We start from the raw sequence: 22,201 nt of genomic DNA on the forward strand, positions 1-22,201 counted from the left end.
TGCTGGATCATATATATATATACATATAGGGGGTTAATATATATATATAGGGGTTTCGAGACTCCTCTCTCTTCTCATTTAGGGGTTCTTCTATAGATACGTCATGATCGATAGTTTCGTTGTCAGCGCTCGAAAAAGTGACGCGTCTCGCACGGTCTCTCGTTTAGTTCCATTCGATCTCGCATATTAAGATGCTAAAAACTTGTCGTAAAAATCAAGGATAGAACGTAGTGATAAAGTATCGCATCGTGATAGTATCTGTTTCTTACTTTTTATATCAAAATAATTTTCGACTATCCCGAAAGAGAAAACAAAATATGTACAATATGATTCAATGTCACGAGATTTTCGCTTTATAGATCATTAATTTATTCATTTGTTTGGTTATTTATCGGCGAAAGCCGGAAGGCGATAAATCGAGCCTCGTGAGTAAACAAGTAAGATAAACGATTAATCGTACGTAAATGCGATTACATAAAAAACGTCGTAACGCAGGGCGACGCTATACAATGTAACGTAACGTAACGCAACGGAACGGAAAGCGACGGTATTGGATGGGTCCTCGTAAATCTACGATTTAACGTCGAGTCGCGTTAGAAATCATTAGGAACGGTGTTAGCTTTATAATATGTATTCGAATCTTGAAGGCGACTTATTGCGAGAAGGGACGTTAAGAGAAAGTATCTCTCTCTCTCTCTTTCTCTTTCTCACTCACTCTTCTCTCTTTTTCTCTTTCTCTGTTCTAGTCATCTCACTCCAATATTCCACCCCAACTTTGCCTTCTCTTTATCTCTTTCTCTTTCTCTCTCTCTCTCTCTCTCTCTCTTTCTTTCTCTTTCTCTTTCTTTCTCTCTCGCTTGCTCGTTCAACAGCTTGCACCCTCGAAGAGAGGAGCCCCAAGCATCGCGCAACCCCCGGTATATACTCGGTGCTAAACGCAACTACATGAGGGGGCCTTTCTGCCGTCTTTGTTTTCCCTTTCTTCACAGTGTCGTTTCGCAGTCTCGCGCGGCGGGGCGGTCGTTGAACGACGGAAGCAGGAAGGAATAGACGGGAAAGAAAGATAATACGACGTCGTCGACGTTAAAGGAAAAGGACACGTGGACGATTTTTTTAGTTCCTCTCGAACTATACGAATGAACGAAAAGATTCTCTCAGTAGATGATTTGAAAGATCGAACGAGTTGATCTGTTTAAAAATCCGTGAATGAGAAAAAGAGAAAGAGAAAGAGAGAGAGAGAGAGAGAGAGAGAGAGAAAGAGAGAGATAGAGTATAGTGAAGTACTCATGGACAAACGAGCGAACCAGTGATCGCGGCTTTACGATGTGTTACTGCGTGTTCGGTTTTTTCTCTGAAAAAAAAAACGAAAAAAATAGAACAACAAAAACAACAACAACAACAACAAAAAGACAAATAAAACGACTGGCTAACGATGTAAAAATGCGTAACCGCGCGGTGATTTCACGGCAGGTCGCGATATAATCGATAATAATGGAATAAGTAATTAGCTCGATGGAACGGTGCTAAATATACGAACCAATAAGAGATATCTAATATCGGCGAGAACGTGTGGAAATCGATTAATATAGAAATCGTGTGGTCGATTACGAATAGTTCTTATTAACTATCCGAAACGAATGAACGAATGAACAAACGAACTAACGAACATACGAACGAACGAATGACGATGATGACGATGACGACGGTTAATTTTAGTTTTACGCGGTCAGATCCGTCGATATGTTTAATATAACCCATCGTAAATCAGTCCACAACCCTTTCCATCATTTCGAGTATCACCAAAAGGCAATGACGATGATAATTATTACCAATAAATTATGTAATGAGCGAGTGATCGTTTGTATATGCTTTCGAGATACTTATCCGCGTTTTAACGATCAAATGTAGAGTAATCCGGGTGGTTATAGTAGTCGTCGGAAATCAGAAAATTATATCGATAATCAATCTATTCCTGTATTTTTAAAACTCAAAGAAAAGAAGAAAGATAGAGAGAGAGAAAGAGTGAGAGAGAGAGAGAGAGAGAGAAAGAGAGAAAGAGAGAAAGAGGGAGAGAGAGAGAAAGAGAGAGAGAGAGAGAGATAAAGAGAAATCATAATCGATATGTAGAAGTTAGAACGGAATGAGAAGAATCTTCATGGAGATCATCGAGGAAGACATTCGAGGTTATCCGAGACATCGGGAACTTTGGAGTAACGAAGATGAATCGTAATAAAAGTTCGAAGAGTCGAAAGAAAAGAATAAGAATCAAGGTACCATCACACGGTGATCAGAGTAAAGAGTAAAGAGGACGTTTGGCGTCATCCGGTGAGGCGTCATCGCTGGCATCAGTAGAGAGAGGAAGAGAGAGAGAGAGAGAGAGAGAGAGATATATAAAAGAGAGGGAAAGAGATAAAACGAGAGAGAAAGAGAGAAAGAGGGAGAGAGAAATAGTAGAAGAGAAGGAGAAAAGCGAAGAGGAGGAAAGAGAGAGAGATAGATAAAGAGAGAAGAGTGCTAGATAGAGAGAGAAAGAGAGATTTTTCCCCACCGCTTGGAAAAAGCATCCCCCACCAGAGCGAGTTTTAGGGGTGCGAGAGGGTTGGCGGGGGTGGTGGCGGCGCGGAGGAAGAGGAAGAGGAGGAGGAAGAGGTGGAGGGACGGGCTGCGGAGGAAGGGGGTTTACCCGGGGTGGTCTCGGTGGTGGCTGGGGGCGGCAGCCTCAAAAATACACCGCAACCACACCGCGCGGCTCCACCGCAGAAGCCGCCATCTTCCACCGCCGAACCGAAACGAGACCGCGCGAGTTAAACACCCTATCCTACCCCGTACAAGTTGCCGCTGCCACCCGCCGAGGTATCGCCAGGTGAACGACTACCTTCGTCATCCTTGCCAGCAGTTCGAGAAACGTTATCAAGACGACCTACGAAGATCTCACTTCGTCTCTGATTTCTCTGCTGGATCACACAACTGAGTTACAACATTACCGTTTGGATCGGAGGATCTTGATAATCGTTATGAAGAAATCTTTTAGATCGCACAATTGAACGAATCAAATGACAATTCATTATTCAAGGAAAAAAGTGATTTCGTTTGTAGTGTCGTGTTCGGGAAACGTTTTTAACAAGTGTATAAAACAATTATACTGCTCTCAAGTTAAAAGATCTTTTTTTCTTTTTCTAAAAGAACCCATTTATTAGCTAGTTTTCATTTGCTTGTTTTTTTTTTCTTTTTTCTTTTTCTTCACTTTTTCGTATTCAACGAATATTATCGTTCTCAATTGGTGAAAGGGAAGGGTAAACTCGACGGACTTATTCACAATTCGATACACGTGACAACTGTATGTTTCGTTGGAACTCATGAACGCGGGCGAATTTAAGTGTAGAGAACTTCCATGCCTCGGGATATTCTCGATCCTTGAGATAATTTCGAAGTGTACGATTTAACGACGGGAAGGAAGTTAAAAGTAATAACGGACCGTCTCTCTAGTGCGTTCTCTATCGCGAAGAAAGGAAGACGGTAGTATTGTATATCGTTCGACGGGGATAAAGACGAGAGGAGAGAAAAAAAGGAGGAAGTTTGAGGAAGAAGAAAAAGAAGAAAAAGAAGAAGAAGAAGAAGAAGTAATAGTAACAGTAGTAGAAGAAAGAAAGAAAAAAAAAAGAAAAAAAGGAAAGAGAGAGAGGGTAGTACTTCCTGTCGATTCCAATAAAACGAATTTTCTCCGCGACTTGGCAATCGAGACAGGAGGAAGAATTTGCAAACGGATGCTCCTCTCCCAAAGCGAGATAATGAAATAAGGATCAAAGGATCCTTGGGGTTCGTAGGCCAAGTAAGAGCAACCGAGCAGCATTCTGTATGGCATTCGTTTCCGAAGCCAACAAATCTGTTTCCTTCGAGAGAAGCTATCATTCTTAATGCGTTCTTCCTGATCTACAAGGGTTATCAGTTCGATCGAAAGTATCAAACGCGTGCTTTCTCTTTTTCTCTCATTTTCTCTCTCTCTCTCTCTCTCTCTCTCTCTTTCACTTTCTCTTAGTCTCTCTTCTTCTCGTTTTATTCCTCGATCCTAAATATCGATAAGAGAGATCCTAAATTTGATCGATTGTATTCACCAAGTGATCACTAGTTAAAAAAAAAGAAAGTATCTTTGCTTATACGAAGTAAGAAAAAACTGATGATCCTGCTCTCATGACGAATCCTTCGCGAGATGTTGTCCGTCCCGAAGATCGGCCTCCTGGCCTAGATTATCCCGATCCTAGATCGGTTCGTGGTGATCATCAAGGACATCAAGCGATTCCAGGGAATCAAATCGGTGGAGCGAGAATACGTAGGACTAGGGCCTCTTCCTCGAGGAGAAGAATGCACCTAGCTAACGACGTGCCTCCTCAAGGTTCTACAAGCGGTAATCATCATTCTGATTATGCACTCACTGCTGATCTACTCGCTGAAAGGACGCTGGATGGTTTGCTTGCTGAACATCCTGGAGAACTTGTGCGAACAGGTAATTTATATTTCATTAAAAATTAGAGGAAAATAAATTAAACGAAGAACGATTAACTTCTTGATTGATTATTTAATTCTAATTATTTTTTAATACCGATATGATTATTAATAAAAATCTCGTGGCGATTCAATCTCATTATTGTATAATTTGTCATTAGATTATAATGACAAGTTGGACTCGTCATTTGTGGTCAAGTGGTTAATTGATATCGATGACAAATAGATCAATAAAACTATCTGTTTGTTCAAAAGGTTGTCCGCACGTGGTATGCACAGTTCTACCGTCGCATTGGAGATCAAACAAGACTCTTCCGGTAGCTTTCAAAGTAGTGGCACTTGGTGAGGTCGGTGACGGCACCTTGGTCACCGTACGGGCGGGCAACGACGAAAACTGTTGCGCAGAGTTACGGAATTCCACCGCACTGATGAAGAATCAAGTTGCTAAATTCAACGATCTTAGATTCGTCGGTAGAAGTGGCAGAGGTAAGTGAAATATATTGACTTCCGTTAAACGAAAATATTGGAACAGTTAGAAAATAATTACATTAATTTGAAATAATTATAAAAGAAAAAATATATATTAAATTCAATATATGTTTTTTAAAAATATTAAAACGGTTAGAAAATAATTATATTAAATCTGAAATAATTTGTTTAGAAAAATAACATTCGTTAAACGTACTGATTCATTTTTCGTTTTTTTTTATTTCTTCCATTCTCCGTACTTTTTTTCTTTCTTATTTTATTTTATTTTTTCTTTTAAATGACCCTTCCTAACGTAAGATCTTAAATGATTCAAAAGAAAGATACATTAAGACAGGGGTGGTCCTAACCGATGGCCTCGTTTTTCCACCGCCAAAAAGCAAGTCCCATACCACGATACGACCATTCGAATCTTCATTTTTAATTCACTGGGTGAATACCACGGGACAGTAGCAGTAGCAAAGCGTGCCGTCTCGCGCGATTTTGGATCTAGAGATTTTTTAATTCTCCCTTTCTCCGTGTATCAATAATTCATCGTTCCTTTTCTTCCCTTTCCTTTCCCTAAGAAAAAAAGAAAGAGAGAGATAGATAGAGAGAAAGAGAGAGAGAGAGAGAGAGAGAGAGAGAGAGAGAGAGATAGATAGAGAGAGAGAGAGAGAGAGAGAGAGAGAAAGAAGGAGATAGAAAGACAGACAGAAAGAGATGAAAAATTTTAGAGTAGAGAAAAAAGAATGGGTCTCCGAAGAGATCCTGAATAATGCGCGCTAATAATCGCGACCATTACGGGACGCTTAATGCAAACGTCGCGCGCATCTCGAAGAAAATCGCGAATAAGTGGAACCTTTCGATTCGGCTCGAAGTAGAAGAGCAAAGTTTCTTTTTCTTTTGATTTTCTTTTCTTTCCAACAGTCCTTTCTACGAGAAGGGTGAAATAAGGAGTAAAAGAAAACGAAAGAGAGAGATGGATAAGTCGGTGGGATGAGAAGAGGAGAGGAAAGTGATAAAAAGAGAAAGAAAGACACGAGAAACGAGGCGTCCTTTAATTCCTTTAATTCGACCGAGTTGCACACAACCATTACCACCAACACTACCGCCACCATCATCATCACCACCACCAGCTCAATCCTCGATCCGATCCCTTACTACCACCTTTCAAACTCAATCCACTGAGCTTCCTTCGTTCTCTTCTACGATCTCGCGACGTCGAACTTTCAAGTGAGCAGTCGCGAGCGTAGCCTGTTAACGAGGGGCTGTTCGACTTGTTTATGGCAAATTGGAAAAGGAAATTGCGGGGTCCGCGATATTGGGAATTCCTTAGGCCGAAACACCATCCCTTTTTCGGTAGAGAGTTGGACTGGTTTTTTAAGCGATGTGGTTTTAATATAATTGATCGTTCTACTTTTTATTACAATTTATTTCTTCATTATTAACGATAGTCTTATAATGAAGTAAGAAATTTATGGAAATATGAGAAGAAACAGAAAAAAAGAAAGAAAAAAAAAAGAAAATGAAAGAAAGAAATTAAATAAAAATTTTAGAAAATCGCTCGCAAAAGATTCATTCAGATAACAATCGTCGACTTTCCTAGTCGTTTCTAGATTTTTTTTCATTGAGAGAGCCGCAGATGAGGATGTATATATATACATCATCTATATATATATATATATATATGTAGGAAATCGGAACGATGAGACGAGTAGTATGGGTAGGTGCCTACGTGAAAGAGCGGAGGTAGAGTGGTTGGCTGTAAGCGGCTTTGGTTTCCATGGCAGTAAGCCCTCATTACTGTATTACGGGCAGCCCTTAACTACCGTCGGTACGCAACGATTTGCCTCTATAACCTTTATGGTAGAGGTGGATCATTCAAGATCGTTAGTGCATCGCTAAACGTGGATACCTTGCTCGCGAGATCGCCTTCTCTGATCTCTCCGTTATTCTCGCGAAACTGAACTCTCGATCACACATGATTAGATATTCTCTTTTTTACTTTTGTTTCTATTTTTTTTTTATTTTATTTTTTTTTATTTCCTTTTTTTATTACCTTTCTTTTTCTCTCCTTTTTGTTTTTTTTTTGTTTTATTTCGTTTTGTTTATTAAGTTTTTTTTCCATGAAATAAATGAAGAATATATTTTTGTACGAAAGTAAACGTATTGCAATAAAATATTTTTATACACTGCGACAATGAAATATTGTTACGTATTTACTCTCTGAAATATTGTTACACGAAATAAAAATGAAATGATTACATCGTAGCGCACGATTGTTAAGTAAAACGAGAAATTGTCGACTGTCCATCGACGAGTTCGTCGTACATAGCGCATAATTACACTCGCACCCTTTTATACGGAGATTTCGCGTGTATTTTTGCGAGGTGCTGTCTCTCTCCTTCTTTCTCTCTTTTTCTTTCTCTCTCTCTCTCTCCCTTCCTCTTTATCTGTCTATCTGTCTATCTATCTCTTTCCTACTTCATTTCCCAGTTGTTGTTTTCCGCGCGGGATATGAGAATGGACTGGTCTTTTTTTTAAGGCAAATATTTGGTCCATCCTTGCTCGCGGCTTTTGTGAGACAAATTTAATATCACGAATCTGAACGATAAATGATTATTGCCCAGGAATGACGCCCGCTGAAATATCAAGACCGATTCGGCATCGCTCTGTGCCAGCTCTCTTTTGTACTTCATTTTCGCGAGCTGTAAATAATGGACGGACTTTAATAGCACCCTACTCTGGCGTCTCTTTTACAATTTCGTAGTTTTACAAAATTCTCTCGCGTAGCATACGGGATAAACGAGAGAGAGAGAGAGAGAGAGAGAGAGAGAAATTGAAGAAGTGAACTTCGTTTATAGGCAGATAAAAGAGAAAACAAAAAAAAGAAAAAAGAAAAGCAAACGTTAGGTGAAAAAATTGATGAAGTAAAGGTATTTTATAGGAAGTAATAGAAATTGTTGAAAAATTAGTATAAAAAAAGGAATGTTAGGGCGCGATATCGTCGATGTCTCGTCGCACGCGTGGGCATAACGAGCATGTACGTCGAGCGAAACAGGGTGAGAGAGAGAGAGAGAGAGAGAGAGAGAGAGAGAGAGAGAGATAGAGAGAGAGAGAGAGAGAGAGAGAGAGTGAGAGAGAGTGACAGAGAGAGAGACAGAGAGAAAGAGAGAGAGAGAGAGAAAGAGAGCGTAGGAAGAGGGTTCGTGGGTGGAGGAATATTATCATACCGGCGCAGGGGCGTATATCACTCGGCCACCCCTTTTGCTATCCCGGACAGGGATTAGCGTCAACCTCCGACTGCTAGGAGTCACGGGCCGTTCGCGTCGAGACGCGCCGTCGGTCTTCTCATCGTCCTATTTGTACGTATATGTGTATACGTATGTGTATGTAGTGTACTACGTAGTTAAGTGTGTGCGTATGAGTGAGTGAGTGAACGAGTGAGTTTCTCTATCTTTCTCTTCATATGTAGATATATATCCATAGTGTCCCTACGTTCGACCCAACGACGCCCGTAAAAACGACGGACATAAATACCGGAGTTACCTGTGTTTTATGACGGTTCGACCGAGGTACGAGCAGGAAGAGAGCAAAGAAAAAAAGAAAAGAGAGAGGAAGAGAGAGAGAGAAAGAGAGGGAGAGAGCGAGAGAGAGAGATAGAAAGAGAGATAGATAGAGATAGAGATAGAAAAAAGCGAGAGAAAACGTGGACTATCGACAGGCAGATCCTGACCGATGTCCTGCTGCAATGGAATCCCTCGCCTCGATTCGTGGAGCTCTGATCCGAACGGCTCGAGTATGGAAGGAGGAACTCGCTTTAGATCATCGCGGCGATTCACCCGGCGGAAACACCCCTGGACCTATCCCCTCCTCTTTCAACCCTTTCTATGATATCGCTAACGCTGGACGACGAATCTAACGGAGCAACCTCCCCCAATCTCCCTTAACCTCCCCCAATCTCCCTCAACCTCCCCCAATCTCCCTCAACCTCCCCCAATCTCGCTCAACCTCCCCCAATCTCTCCCAACCTCCACTAACGGTTCGTTTTCACGTTTTCCTTCGAGAAAGAATTGTGTTAAGAATTAATGTTTGTTTCACGCTCGGACGTTTCGAGATCTTGCATCCTGATACATCTGGATGTTATATCTGGTGTGTGAAAACTGGGGATGAGATAGGGGAGAAGGCTGATTCGAACACGACGGAAGGAATACATTCACGGATAATCGGAAGGGCTGTCGCCAAGCGAGAAAAGTTTCTACTTCGTAGGACTATACGATCGTCGAAGCGTTTCCGTTAATGTGCTCGTTGTAACAACAAAGAGATCGAAAGATAGAAAAGGATATATATACACATACACGCATGTACATATATATATATACATACCGAAAGAAAACACAGAAAACGCAGGATTAGCGTCTGTAAAAAAGAAACGGATTCGTCGTCGTTACGTAGAAATGTCGCTCGGAGACCAGAGCGAAAAATAATATTTAATCGGTAGAAAGACTCGGGCGCAGTCATCCACCATGCGAGTCCAGTCCTTTCTTTTTCTCCCTATTTACCTCTCTCTCCCTCTCTCTCTCTCTCTCTCTCTTTCTCTCTTTTTATCTCTATCTTCCTCTCTTTTACCCGCGATCCCTTATGCCGCTCTTGGCAACTGGATTTTTTAATTTTTAATTGGGAAAAACGTCGTCGAGGTGGTCGACGAGATTCACTGACCCTGTCGTAGAATACGACGTAACGTAATAGTACTACTGCGTTCTCACGCGTTTCCGGTATCGTCTATGTACGATTCCTCACGAATCGAAAAGAACGGATTACCTCTTTTCAAGAGTTACTCTCTCTCTCTCTCTCTCTCTCTCTCTCTCTTTATCTTTCAAACTGACAAAACTTTTCCATCCTACGATTAATTGTTCTTACTTGTTTTAAGAATGACGATGCCAAATAAACGCGAAGGAGATTATGATCAGTTCTTATTCGGATAATATCAATTTGTTCCGTTTGAAAAATATAGATCTCGAGTAGATAAATATAGAGTTTAATTGTTAATATTAAATCTCAAGTAATCGTGATTATGTTATAAATATGCTCGGACCATGTTCTCCGAGGCAATTCGGTCGAGATCCGATATAGAGTCGTTCGTCCGAAGAGCAAACGATCGCAACAGCTGTTCCCTCGACCGAACACGCTAAGGGAGTATTTTTAAAAGGTCTCTGAAAACGAACGTCGACCCTTCTCAACTTGGACGGGTCTTTACTACTTATTAAATCATTTTCGCACTGAAATCATTTCTTCCGTTACCGCTAATTTTCTTGATTTTATCAAAATTTTCCCTTTACGATTTTAAACGCCTCTTCTATTCATAAACCCGATAAAGTCTATTACGCGTTATCATCCATGTCTTCTTCTTTTTCTTCTTTTTTTTTTCTTTTTTTTCTCTTTTTTTTTTAACTATGCACGTCAATCGGTCTACCTTTTATCAGACCTGTCTGACCCATCCTGATTCGGCTAGTCAAAACGTCAGAATCTTAAAAGACGACAAACATTCGGAAATAACGATCCGAGGTAGTAGGTACTAGCCCCTTTGCGCTTGGCTCGCCAGCAAACAGGGGAGTTTTTAACGCTGCATGATCCAAGAGCAAACTTAGGGAGAACGCGAATGTTACGTCTGGTGTGCAAATTCTTGTCGGCTTTTGCGAATAAATGTTGGATGTAGAGCTATCGTGAAGCCAGATACAAGAGAGAGAGAGAGAGAGAGAGAGAGAGAGAGAGAGAGAGAGAGAGAGAGAGCGAGAGAGAGAGAGAAAGAGAGAGAGAAAGAGAGAGAGAAAGAGAGAAGAGAAATAAACAAATTTAATATTCAAATAAACGATATTAAAAAATAGAATCAAATGTGATAAATGAAAGTAAGCTTTTCAACGTTCGTAAAAATCTCGTCATCGTTGTCCTCGCCGTTGGGTTCGCGCCGAATGAATTACAATTTTGCTAGACGTACACGTAGTTGGAGGGCAATAGACCTCAAGAGGGAGGATCGTTCTTCCAGCGAGTTACACATAATGCCTCATAAACACCCTCAAAATGCCTGGCATCACCCTCGATTCGTGTTGCCGGCGCCCTCGCGGACTTGACACCATACGGCTTGGCAATAAACTTTCCTCTCGTTGCTTTGCCTTCCGTTTAAACGTCATCTTTCATTTGCAAATAATTTTCTTTTCTATTTCCTTTTTTCTCTTTTCTTTTCTCTCTTTTTTTTTTTTTTTCTTTCTTTAGATAAATAGATATCCAACGAACGTTAAACGTTATTGAATCTACAGTTGGTATTATATCTTTTCTTTTCTTTTCTTTTTTTATTTTTTTGTGTTTCTCTCTTTTGGCAAGTTCTCATACTCGTTCGTTGGAAGTCAAAGACCACTCGAATATTTTGCTTGGCGACGGTGGTAAGCCGGTTAAATGTCGTGGTTCACCATAAAAACCAACTCGTTTACCAAGCTGGTCTCGGCACCATAAAATAAAACTACCCCCGGAAGCGTGCATATACTCGTACGCTCGAGCTTGGCAACTCCATTATAAGCTGTACTACTTGACTCAGTAACGGTAGGAAAACCTGCCGAGCTTCCTGTTTCATTGCTCTAAACCATACACGATGTTAGCGTGAGCGAGTACTTTGTTTGCTTTTGTGGAAACAAATCTTTTTTTCTCTCTCTCTCTCTCTCTCTCTTCTATCCCTCGTAAACTTTTTTCCTAGTTGTTCATGTAGAACTTAATGCTTTTATATATATACATATATGTATGTGTGTTTGTTTGTGTGTGTGTATGTGTATGTGTACGTGCGTTACAACATAGATTTGACGTTGTTCAAATTTTTTTTTTTTTTGGATAACATCGTATATGACGATCAGTGTCATTTCTGATGGTAACGTTTAATGCTCGACGACATTAACATATCCAGAACGATTCGGTGGAGAAGGGTGGTCGAATGTCGACACGGTGGCGCCACTCGTTCACCCCTTACTTCCGGCACATTTGTGTTTTGTTTCCAACGAGCGAATTGCATCGCCCTTCCGCCCTTTTCCGGGCGTCATCGGACGCGTTTTCCGTGATAGCGATAGGGAGACGATAAAAAATACCCTTTTGAGTATCGAGAATCCTTCACTGACGAATAGAAAGAATGAAGGAAGGTACGACGTGAATGTGATTTCTTAAAAAATTAACGAGACTGTTAGGTGAGAGATAGTAATTTCGTGGCCGGTAGAATGAAACCTAAATAATGAAGAAATGTGGAAAGCGAGAAAACCAAAAGATTGCTTGTTCTTTTACTCTTATGACTTTTAATGTCCCATATATTATGAGATAAAATTTTCCTGAGAATTTTGTGGAAACGATCCGTTTTTCTTCTCTCCGTTTACCACCAAGCGATAATTATTTAATTCCGACTCATCGGTCTTTCATCTTCGCTCTTTCCTTCTTTATTTCCTTTTCTTTTTTCAGGGAAGAGCTTTACCCTAACCATCATGTTGCAAACAACGCCACCTCAGGTAGCCACCTTATCGAAAGCGATCAAGGTCACCGTGGATGGTCCCAGAGAACCAAGGTCTAAGACAAGTGAGTCGTTCGACTTTACCTACCGTAGGCAATCCAATCTTATTACTATGCAATAATGTTAAAGTTAAGTTAATTTCTTTATGTAAAATTTCTTTAGGTAATAGCCTTTAAAAAATGAAAATTAATGACAAAGGAGGATCGGGACTAATTTTATTCGTATCACGTTTCAGGGCATCAAGCTTTTCATCCATTTCACTTCGGACCTCGACCGTTCCCATTCGGACACCCACAGGATCCATTGGGATTCAAGCTGTCCGGTAAGTGGGTGTTCTCTAATCGAAGCCACGCGTTCCTTCGTCCCGTTACTCGGAGTTTCAGCGTGTCTCGTACTTGCCCCCGGTCTCTATCACCTTCTCGGCCATTCAGAATTCCTCCTTGTCGATGGATAACTAAGTTTGCACCCTCTCGCGAGCCGAGCGAAGGCAGGATCCTCGCTTTCATCCTTCTACGACAGCAGACTCCGTTCCTCCTCATCCCAATATCCCATCGTACCCCACCCTCATCCGTCTTCCTACTTGCCCGACTTCGTGGCTAGGAAGGGTGTCAAAATTGAGCGTCGGCAGGCGCAGACTCAAAATTGAGTTTTGCTACGGGCGCCTAAGTGGAGAAGACTCTGATTAAGCTCCCGACGCTAGCGGCGAACTCTGCCTTTTCCTTTCAATCGGTTTAAACTCGACATCATGTATCCATCGAGAATATCTATTCTCGTCAACTATTTTTATTTTATTTCTTCTCTCTATTTTTTTCTTTTTCTTTCTTTATTTCTTCCTTCTCCCCCTCCCCCTCAAATTCATACAATGATCCTGACTCGACTCTCACATCAGCTACATCAAAGTCCATTGCCAATTCTCGATTCTAGAAAATCCTTAATTTTCCATTAAGCGCGTCGACCCCGTTCGAAATCAGATCGCATTCCCTTCCCACGAAGCTCTCTCGTGATTAACTATACGATATCGCAAATGCGCAATGTTTTTTGAACTGCAGCTGCTTCGACAGGGCAAGCCCGAAAGCTCGAATTCCATTGAAACTCGTTCGGAGCTCGAAATTTTGATGGGACTAGCCTCGAGCACCGAGGGTCGGGTACTGATACTGGTGCACCGACAGTGTATTGTTTCGGCATGATAAGCGGCTTAACGGAGCTTCGCTCCCTTCTGCCCTCGAGGGTAGTGCGGCGGGGGAGGTTAGCCCGTCCTGCCGTCGATTTCTCGCCAACCATTCCGCTACCTCTTCCCCGGCCAATCCCTCCTCCTCCTCTCTCTCTCTCTCTCTCTCTCTCTCTCTCTCTCTCTCTCTTTTCACCAACATATATAACTGTTCTACTCAATCAAGGACCGAGCACTGCCGCACCCGATTTCTCTAAAACTTCAATTTACCCTCGGACCGTTTCATTGTAATTTTAACCAATAAGAAAAGGTCACGTCCGTCGAACTGTTCGTTCTACTCTCAACGTTTATTAGTTATTAAGGTATAGCACAAATAGCAACGTATCCATCCAGTATACGACAAAGAAGACAATCGAACAATGTCAACGAGGAAGAACTTCTATTTAGAGAATTCTTTGGATTAGATATTAATTTATGATATTTTTTTGGATAAAATGGCTTAACAAAGTTTTTTCAATCGGTCGGATTAATTGGGTCAATAATACTGTATTTGAGGCAGACGATGGAAATGGACAGCAAAATAAAGGGAATATCGATCGGTTTATTTCGAGTAGTACCCGCCAGATTTTTCAACCCTTTCGTTCCTAGTTCGTCCGTTCCTACATAGATTGCGCCTCCGTCCAGTCTGACGGCCGGTCATCGTGGTACCTTCTAAGTGCGGAAGTCAAGGGTGTATCGCTGGCTGGATAAGGACGCATTTCAAGGGCTGGTTTATTAGATATTGGAGGTTGAAAGAGAAGTGGTAAGGGTAAATAAGAGGACGATTGACGTGTGGAAGTAAGAGAGTAGAGAAAGAGAGAGAATGAAAGAGAAGCTAGCCATATCGGTGTTGTTAAGGTGCCCATTGAGGTGTAACTAGGGGGATGTTATTAAATTTCGTTCGGCTTACCCCGACAGAAGGGGCGAATTTTACGCGTTTCTCGAACGCTCAGAAAGATTTTTCTGAGTCCGACAAATATCTTTCCAAGAGACTTTTCTTCTTCTTTTAATTTTCCCTTATTGTGTTAGATGAATGCAACTTCGATAAATTTAAGTAAGAAAGTTTCATTATTACTTTTCATTTTATAAGATAGAAATTCGAATTTTAAGTGTTCGGTAAGAAAGACAGAGAGAGAGAAAGAGAGAGAGAAAGAGAGACAGAGAGAGAGAGAGAAAGAGAGAGGGAGAGGGAGAGAGAGAGGGTAGAGAGAAAGAGAGATGAAGAAAAAGAATAATAAATGCGTTTGAAGACAGGTACCACGTGAAAAATCTCAACCGAGATTGTCCAAGAAGAAAAACATCCCGATCACGTGCCTCCCGAGAGGCCGTGCCATCGTCTTTGTCAGTCTTGCTAAGGGGATGAAAAATCGCGAGAGTCGGGATTCGAGTTAACAAGAGAAGCTAGTATGGCCCCATCCCACCCACTTTCTACCCTCCCGTGTCAATTAACCGCCTACGCTTTAGGGGGCGGAGAAAGAGCACAGGAAAAATCGCAACCCCTGTTTCAATAAGGTGGCCTTTACCTCATTTGGGGGAGATTGTTAGGAGCGCTAAGTTAAAAACTGTCGCTTCCTTCTTGGATCGCTTTGCAGTAAATTCGTGGCCTCTTTTAAAGGAGATCATTCTCTTCCTTTCTCGCTTTTATTTCTGTTTGCTTCTTCTTTTTCTTCATCTTCATCTTTTACAGTTTTTTTCTTTTTCTTTTTGTTTCTTCCTTCCATTCTTTTTTTTTTCTTTGTTTATTATCCATATTTACTCTCAAACGTCGATTTTTCTTCCTACAAGGAAAGAAAGAAAACTGATTTGAAAAATATTAAACGTCATTGAAATCTTTTCTCTGAACTGAAATATTATTGATTATAATAGTGGAATAAGAATAAAAAAAAAAAAGGCCGAACAATGCATTGCATAATACTTTATCTAGAATACGAATAAAAGCCAACGAATCTTGATTCATGGTAAAGGTTCTCTTAAAGAGCCCTTTTCAGAGAAAACTGAGCAACCCTTCAGGAGATGCGCCAGTGAGTCCTTAAAGGGAACCTTTTTAAGGGTTGTTCCTGTCCACTCCTGTGTCGAATCACAGAAGATCCTTTAAATTCGCGTCACATTTCACCCCCAGGAGTCTTCGGAAGGCGTCCCTCGACCGGGTATCCCGTCTTTTAATCAGGTCCGGTGACCGGGTCCTTTCTCTGGAAGCGACGGTAACTAATGACACTCCTCTGCTATTCACCTCCTTCCTCCTGTCGTCTTCTCGGTTACCATAGATATCGAAACCATCCTAAGACGCCAGTACTTCGTCCTATGAAACGAACTAGACAAGAGTTATCCTTCATTATTTTCTAAAGCATTTAAATATGAAAGATCACGTTAGTTGTTTATCATTCGTTATTAACATTATTTTTCGTATAAATATATTTATAAAAACGAATAAATAAGTTTAGTTAAAAATTGATCGGAGGATGCACTTTTGTTTCCTTTGTCATTATTAGAAAGAAAAGTAGATTCGTGAGGAGAGAAGAAAGATAGAAAGATAGGAAGAGAGAAAGAGAGAGAGAGAGAAAAAGAGAGAGAGAGAGAGACAGACAGATAGACAGACAGAAAGAGAGAAAAAGAGAGAGAGAGAGTGTGAATGAGTGAGACAGCAATTTTCTCGTCCTTTCTGGAAATATCTGTTGGTAGAGCTCAGATCGGTGCCAGAGACCTTTCTAGGGTGGCATTTTAGGGGTTGCTGCGACGCGATAATGAGAACGGGCGTAAAGGGTGGGTGTGCAAAGACATCTAACCGACGGTAGCGAGAGAAGAGGATGAGAGAGAGAGAGAGAGAGAGAGAGAGAGAGAGAGAGATGGAGAAAGGAGAGGGTGGTAAGAGAAGGCGAGCTTCACAAGGGTTAACGCCTTAGAAGTAAGAAGGGCGTTTTAACGCCTGTTTTGCATAGATTTGAATAGATAAGGAGGACAGGAAAATACGCGAATTAATTTATTATGTATCTACGGTGCGAGGCTCTAACGGCTTAACGATGGAACCAGAACGACCGGCTTTACTCTCTTTACTTTGGTATCCTATCTCGTTGAAAGACCAAAGGACTTAACACCTTTTAAAGGACTTCTTAAATGAAAAAGTAAATGATTAAGGAAAAAAAAATATATTTGGTTATTGTCGGCGATAAATATAACTTCTGTTTTTGGTTAATCCAAGGGTCTATTTTATTGTAATATCGAGTGGTGAACACCGAAAATGGATTGAATGATATCGATTTCCAAAGTGCAAATTAATGACACATAATGAACTGCCGGAAAGCCCGCGAACGATTACACGTGACGTAACATTACCGCATCCCAAAGTGGCGCGACCAGTACCGAACACATTTTGAACACGCTACTCGATAATACGTCATCCCTTAAAGCGCGATTTCCCCATCGGTAGGCGCACGCTTTGCAAAGGCAACTAACTCTATAGCCGTAACGTTTAAGCTTAACATTTCTCACCCTTTAAAGGGTAGCGCAGCTCCTTGAACCCTTTCAAAACCCTTTCTCTCCCTCCACACCTTTCTTACCCACGCACACTCCTAGACCTCACAGGGCCCTCCTCTCATTAGTCTTCATTTGTTTTCGGAATTATCGCCCGCCGCCGCTACCACCACTACCATACACCTCTATTCCAAGAGACGAGTTATGTTGGAAAGGGTGCCAACCATTTTCGGGGGTTTATTAAATTGAAAATATGTTACAATCGCTTTGGGACTCCTTGTTTTTTGAATGTCATCAATTCAAAGTCGTCTACTTTCATGGATAAACTCTATGCGCAATTATATTTGCTTGTCTTTTGTTTCTTTTTTTTTTAATCTAATATTCCCCCATATCAGTTCTAAATGTATCTAAACGTAGTATTTGAATAATCGTGAAAATAAAAAAGAAGAAAAGAACAAAGCTTCCCATTGACTTCTCTCTTGATATAGAAAAGTCTGATATTCAAAGCGGAGAATAGAAAATAGGCACCAAGGTAGAATCAAAGCCGTCCAACGTGGCGCACAGTGCCGGCAAAGCTCTTATCGTTTTCTTAATCCCCTCATAAAGTAGCGGGACTACAAGTTCCTCTCTCTCAAGCTTCTCTCGCAAGCTCCGTCGACTCCGTGCTCTGCGCGCACAACGCGCCACGGCAGTGTGGTAGAACGCGAGATAGTGGTGTCCTCTCTGGCAAGCTCGGCTTAAAGAGAGCTTAAAAATCACCCCTTCGACCCCTACCGAGCTTTTTCTATCCCCACCCGTAATACCTAGAGAATCGGTGGGAATGTTGGCTAGACCAATCAAACACGTCGCAAGCTCCCTTCGACACGCCCACCTGCCACTCGATGGACAACTCTCCCCACTACTCTGCCATCACCTTCCCCTCCTTTATACTCCCCGCCGCGCACTCCTCCTCTTCCTCCCCCGCCAAAGCGCCACGCCGCGCCGTGGCTTCGGAGCTTTCACGGAATTTTTAAACTGCCTCGCACAGATGACGGCATAATCTGCTATTGATCAAGGTCTTTCGAAAAACCGATATCGTGTCGATGACTGCCGAGGCTTACCTCGTCTCTCTCTCTCTCTCTCTGTCTTTCTCTCTCACTCTCTTTCTCTTTTGTTTTTGTTTTCTTTTTTCTTTCTTTTTTTTCCTCTTTTCCATTTTGCTTCTCCTGCTTCTTCTTCTTCTTCTTCTTCTTCTTCTTCTTCTTCTTTCTCTTTTATTACTTCATGCTCTACACGGATCATAGTAATTTGTTCGTAATACTTTCTTTTCCTTCCCAAACGTACTAACGAATATTCCCATTATTAAGCGTTTTCCACGTTTCTCGTAGTTCAGAGCCTGCCAACGAATTAACCATCCGTCCAGCGTCTTTGAAGTATCGCGTTCAAACCAAACTTTTGATGTCATGAGTTTTAATTGCATTCATACACACGTCCCCCCATCGTTTCGCAATATCGGCCACGATCGAGAAAGAGACAACGAGCAATCGTTTTTCTATTCACCGCCGGAAAAATTTAACTGTCCATCCATGTCAAGCGAATGCTACTACGTCAAAGGGAAACATTCTTCTATCTCTACCTGCCACTCGATGATCGTCTGTCCATGAAAGTAGATAGCCGTGTCGTGTTCTCTGGAAAAATGAAAATAAAGTACAAAGAAAAAAAAACAAAAGAGAAAGAAACAGAAAAAGAAAATAATATCCATCATTCCAGAGTATGCCTAGAGAATAAAAACAAGACGAGATTATTTTCATCGTAGCTTAGATCAAAATCTGTTGCATATATCTTCTTTACTTCATTTAAATCTGGAGTTCTCATTGACAATGAGAAAAAAAAAGAAGAGGAAGGAAAAAAATAGAAGGGAAATCTTCTAATAAAATTTGATGAAAGGATTATTAACGTTTTTAGGCTTACAACATATAAATCTGGAACAAGGGGCAAGCCAAGGATGGGGTGGATTACCTAGAGGATCTTTACCACCGCATTGTCTTCCGCCACCACCTGGTCATCACGCGCACGCACATCCACCGCCGGCCGGTGGCTCGGCCTTCAACCCCTTTCATCACGCTATCGAACAGAGGTCTCCCAGACTGCCTGGTTCCAACACCGGTAAGAATGTTTCTTTGTATCTGTAATTAGTTCATTACTATAACTTTTAGAATAATCGATGATAAAACGTTTGACATTTCTTCCGTTTTGTTATTTCGTTTATTGATTGTAAAGATTCGACGAGGAACGATTTGGGTCCTATCAGTGTCTCAGTGAGAGAAGTACCACCGACAACTTCACCGGGAAATCCTGGACCAGGATTATTAACAACAGCTACCGTAGCTGCACCGACACCACCGGCCGAATCGGTTACCACTACGACCCCAAGTCCCTCGGGACATCACCCGCATTTCCAAGGTATATTCCAAATTAATATCTACCCTATTGAATAACGTAAAAACGAAGAAGGTGTTAATTTTCTCTATCTCTCCCTCCTTTTCTCTATCTCTCCCTCCTTTTCTCTCTCTCTCTCTCTATCTATCTATCTATCTATCTATCTATCTATCTATCTATCGATCTATCTACCTATCTATCTTTCTCTTTCGACTCACGCAGGTCTTCATCTATTAGGAGCAACCGGATCGATCTTTGGATCGATATTCGCTCCACTATTACCTCAATCCTCATGGCTTTACAACCCGCTTTATCACACACAACAGTACATTCTGGAACCTGAATGGCACGCGCTAGCTCTCAGAATGGCTCAACAACGATTACAGAGACCAGATCAAGCTAGACTCGAAGAACTTCGAAAGTTACGAGGTACAAGTGACAGTCCCGAAGGTAGCTCGAAAGAAGACAGAAAAACAGATCAAGAGGATCCAGATCCTTTGAACAGATCAGGGATGGATAGTCCTGATGGAAGTATAGAGGTTGATGATAGGAACGATCAAGATCGAAAGAGAGATCGGATTAGCGAGGAATCGTTTCTTGAACAAGACTCGCCAAGAGTTTCACCGAGCAGAAGTGATTTAGAGGATACAACTTCGAGAGATGCAAATTCTCGGGACGTACCGATTCTTCTTCGACCTAGTATAGAAAATTTCAATGATCTTGAAATTCAGAATGATCACGAGGTATCTATTGGTAATGATTATACCGTGAAAATTCGTTTGGAAGGTACCGTCGATCTCAGTACGAAGAAGGGCCAGGACAAAGAGAACGTAGGTCAGGATTTGACCATCAGAAAGAAGGATGATAATATCGAGCCAATCAGACCGCGAAGGGAGCGAAGTCCCAAACCAAGACACGTCTGGAGACCTTATTAAAAGGGTTGACCAAACGTGCACTATCGATAAGTTTAAGACGTTTAATATGATTGGAATCGTGGAAGGAAGAGATTCCGATCGTTAGAGATAAAACGAGTGATTTCGTTACTACTGCGATATTAACGATCCCAGAAATAATGTTATCGTTATCGTCGATCGAATACGATGTGACCATCGTTTTTAAAATCTATTAAGTATGAGGCGACTTTCAAGTATTTTAAATATTAATATAAGTTAAATGTAAATAATACCAACCTATCTCTTCTGCGATCGAGAATCAACAATCAAAAGAAATTTAGAAAATACTTTAAGACTTTATCGTGGAGATCACTTCGATGACTCGAGGACTAACCAGGGTTTTATGTTCGTAATAGCATGTAAATATATGTAACGTCCAATCATCATTATCGATATAGATTAGATTTTCGATTAACATTCATTAAGTCTCATTCTATCTCGTTGTTCTAATTACGATCGATCGTTCTTGCTGGACAATTTCGAATCGCAATAATTTTATTGTATTTAATAATCAACATACACGCGAGAGGATTACTTTTAAACGATATTTGTCCTGTTCGAAACGATTATCCATTATTTTACATTGCGCACGCTCGAATCATTATCACTAGGCTAGACTCTGAATTAATTAGAAAGATTGACGAATTTGATTTTATTCGATATGGGCGATGTTATCGCGAATGTTCGTGTCGTTGTAAATATTAAATATTCACTTTAAAGAAAAACAAAAAAAGAAAGAAAAGAAAAAAAGAAAAAAAAAGAAAAGAAAAAGAAGAAAAAAAAAACGTGGGTAAAAAGCCAAAAAAGAAAAGAAAATCTCAACAATGAATAAGAAACTGTATCACTCGTATTTCACAGAGTCAAAATTCCCTTATTTTTACGGGATAATCTCTATCGATGTGTTGAAACGATAAACGAAAGCGAAGAAGTAGACCGATTACTATAGTCATAACGCGTGTCAGTCACGAATTGTCTTTACATCGACATACGCGTGACATCGGCCCGAAAATGAAGAGAAACAATTCACTGTTTATCTACGTCATCAAATAAAGTAATATCATCCGTTCCATGTCTGGTCCCTTATTTGATTTTATTTATTAATCGAACACGTTACGGATTTTCAAGATCGAGTATAATAGATCATCTTTCAGGTAAGTGTGAATATAATGTAAATGTATGTCGACGCTAATAGAAAGAGAGAGAGAGAGAGAGAGAGAAAGAGAGAGAGAGAGAGAGAGAGAGAGAGAGAGAAAGAAAGAGAGTGAAATTGGCGTGCTTCTTCAAAAAATTACGAATAACATTACGGAAATTTGTTCGACAACGCGTGCGACGTAACCGAAGCTAATCCGAGGGGGAATGAGGAAGGGACTGGGTGGGTGGTTGGATGGATGGGATGGGGTGGGGCCTCTGGGTTGAAGCAGATGCAGCGGATTCAATAATTCGCCGCGATTGCAATCGAGCGGGATGCACCGCACGCAAAAACGGGCAGGCCCGATATCCGCTTGGTGAAAAGGTCCGCGTGATTGATGGGATACAATAGTTCTCCTGGTCCAACTCTCTTTCTCTCATATACACTCTTTTCGTAGATATTTTCTCTCTCTCTCTCCCTATCTCTCTCTCTTTCTGTTTCGTGCGATTCACTGAAATCGA

The 22,201-nt window shown here is 41.1% G+C and overlaps 1 protein-coding gene across 2 annotated transcripts in view; it reads left to right on the forward strand.

Moving 5' to 3' along the window:
* LOC124421779 overlaps positions 1-21,620 on the forward strand; it is a 23,683-nt gene extending 2,063 nt beyond the window's left edge. For both annotated transcript variants that reach the window (XM_046957380.1, XM_046957381.1), the window contains exons 2-8: positions 2,128-4,501; positions 4,756-4,986; positions 12,457-12,570; positions 12,741-12,827; positions 19,125-19,325; positions 19,440-19,622; positions 19,821-21,620. In XM_046957380.1, coding sequence (XP_046813336.1) covers positions 4,189-4,501; positions 4,756-4,986; positions 12,457-12,570; positions 12,741-12,827; positions 19,125-19,325; positions 19,440-19,622; positions 19,821-20,533 — 1,842 coding nt within the window. In that variant the 5' untranslated portion in view covers positions 2,128-4,188 and the 3' untranslated portion in view covers positions 20,534-21,620. The remainder of the gene's footprint in view (positions 1-2,127; positions 4,502-4,755; positions 4,987-12,456; positions 12,571-12,740; positions 12,828-19,124; positions 19,326-19,439; positions 19,623-19,820) is intronic.
* Positions 21,621-22,201: the final 581 nt, after the last annotated feature.

The sequence above is a fragment of the Vespa crabro genome, chromosome 2 (assembly GCF_910589235.1).
Source record: "Vespa crabro chromosome 2, iyVesCrab1.2, whole genome shotgun sequence".
In the NCBI taxonomy this organism is placed as follows: Eukaryota; Metazoa; Arthropoda; class Insecta; order Hymenoptera; family Vespidae; genus Vespa; species Vespa crabro.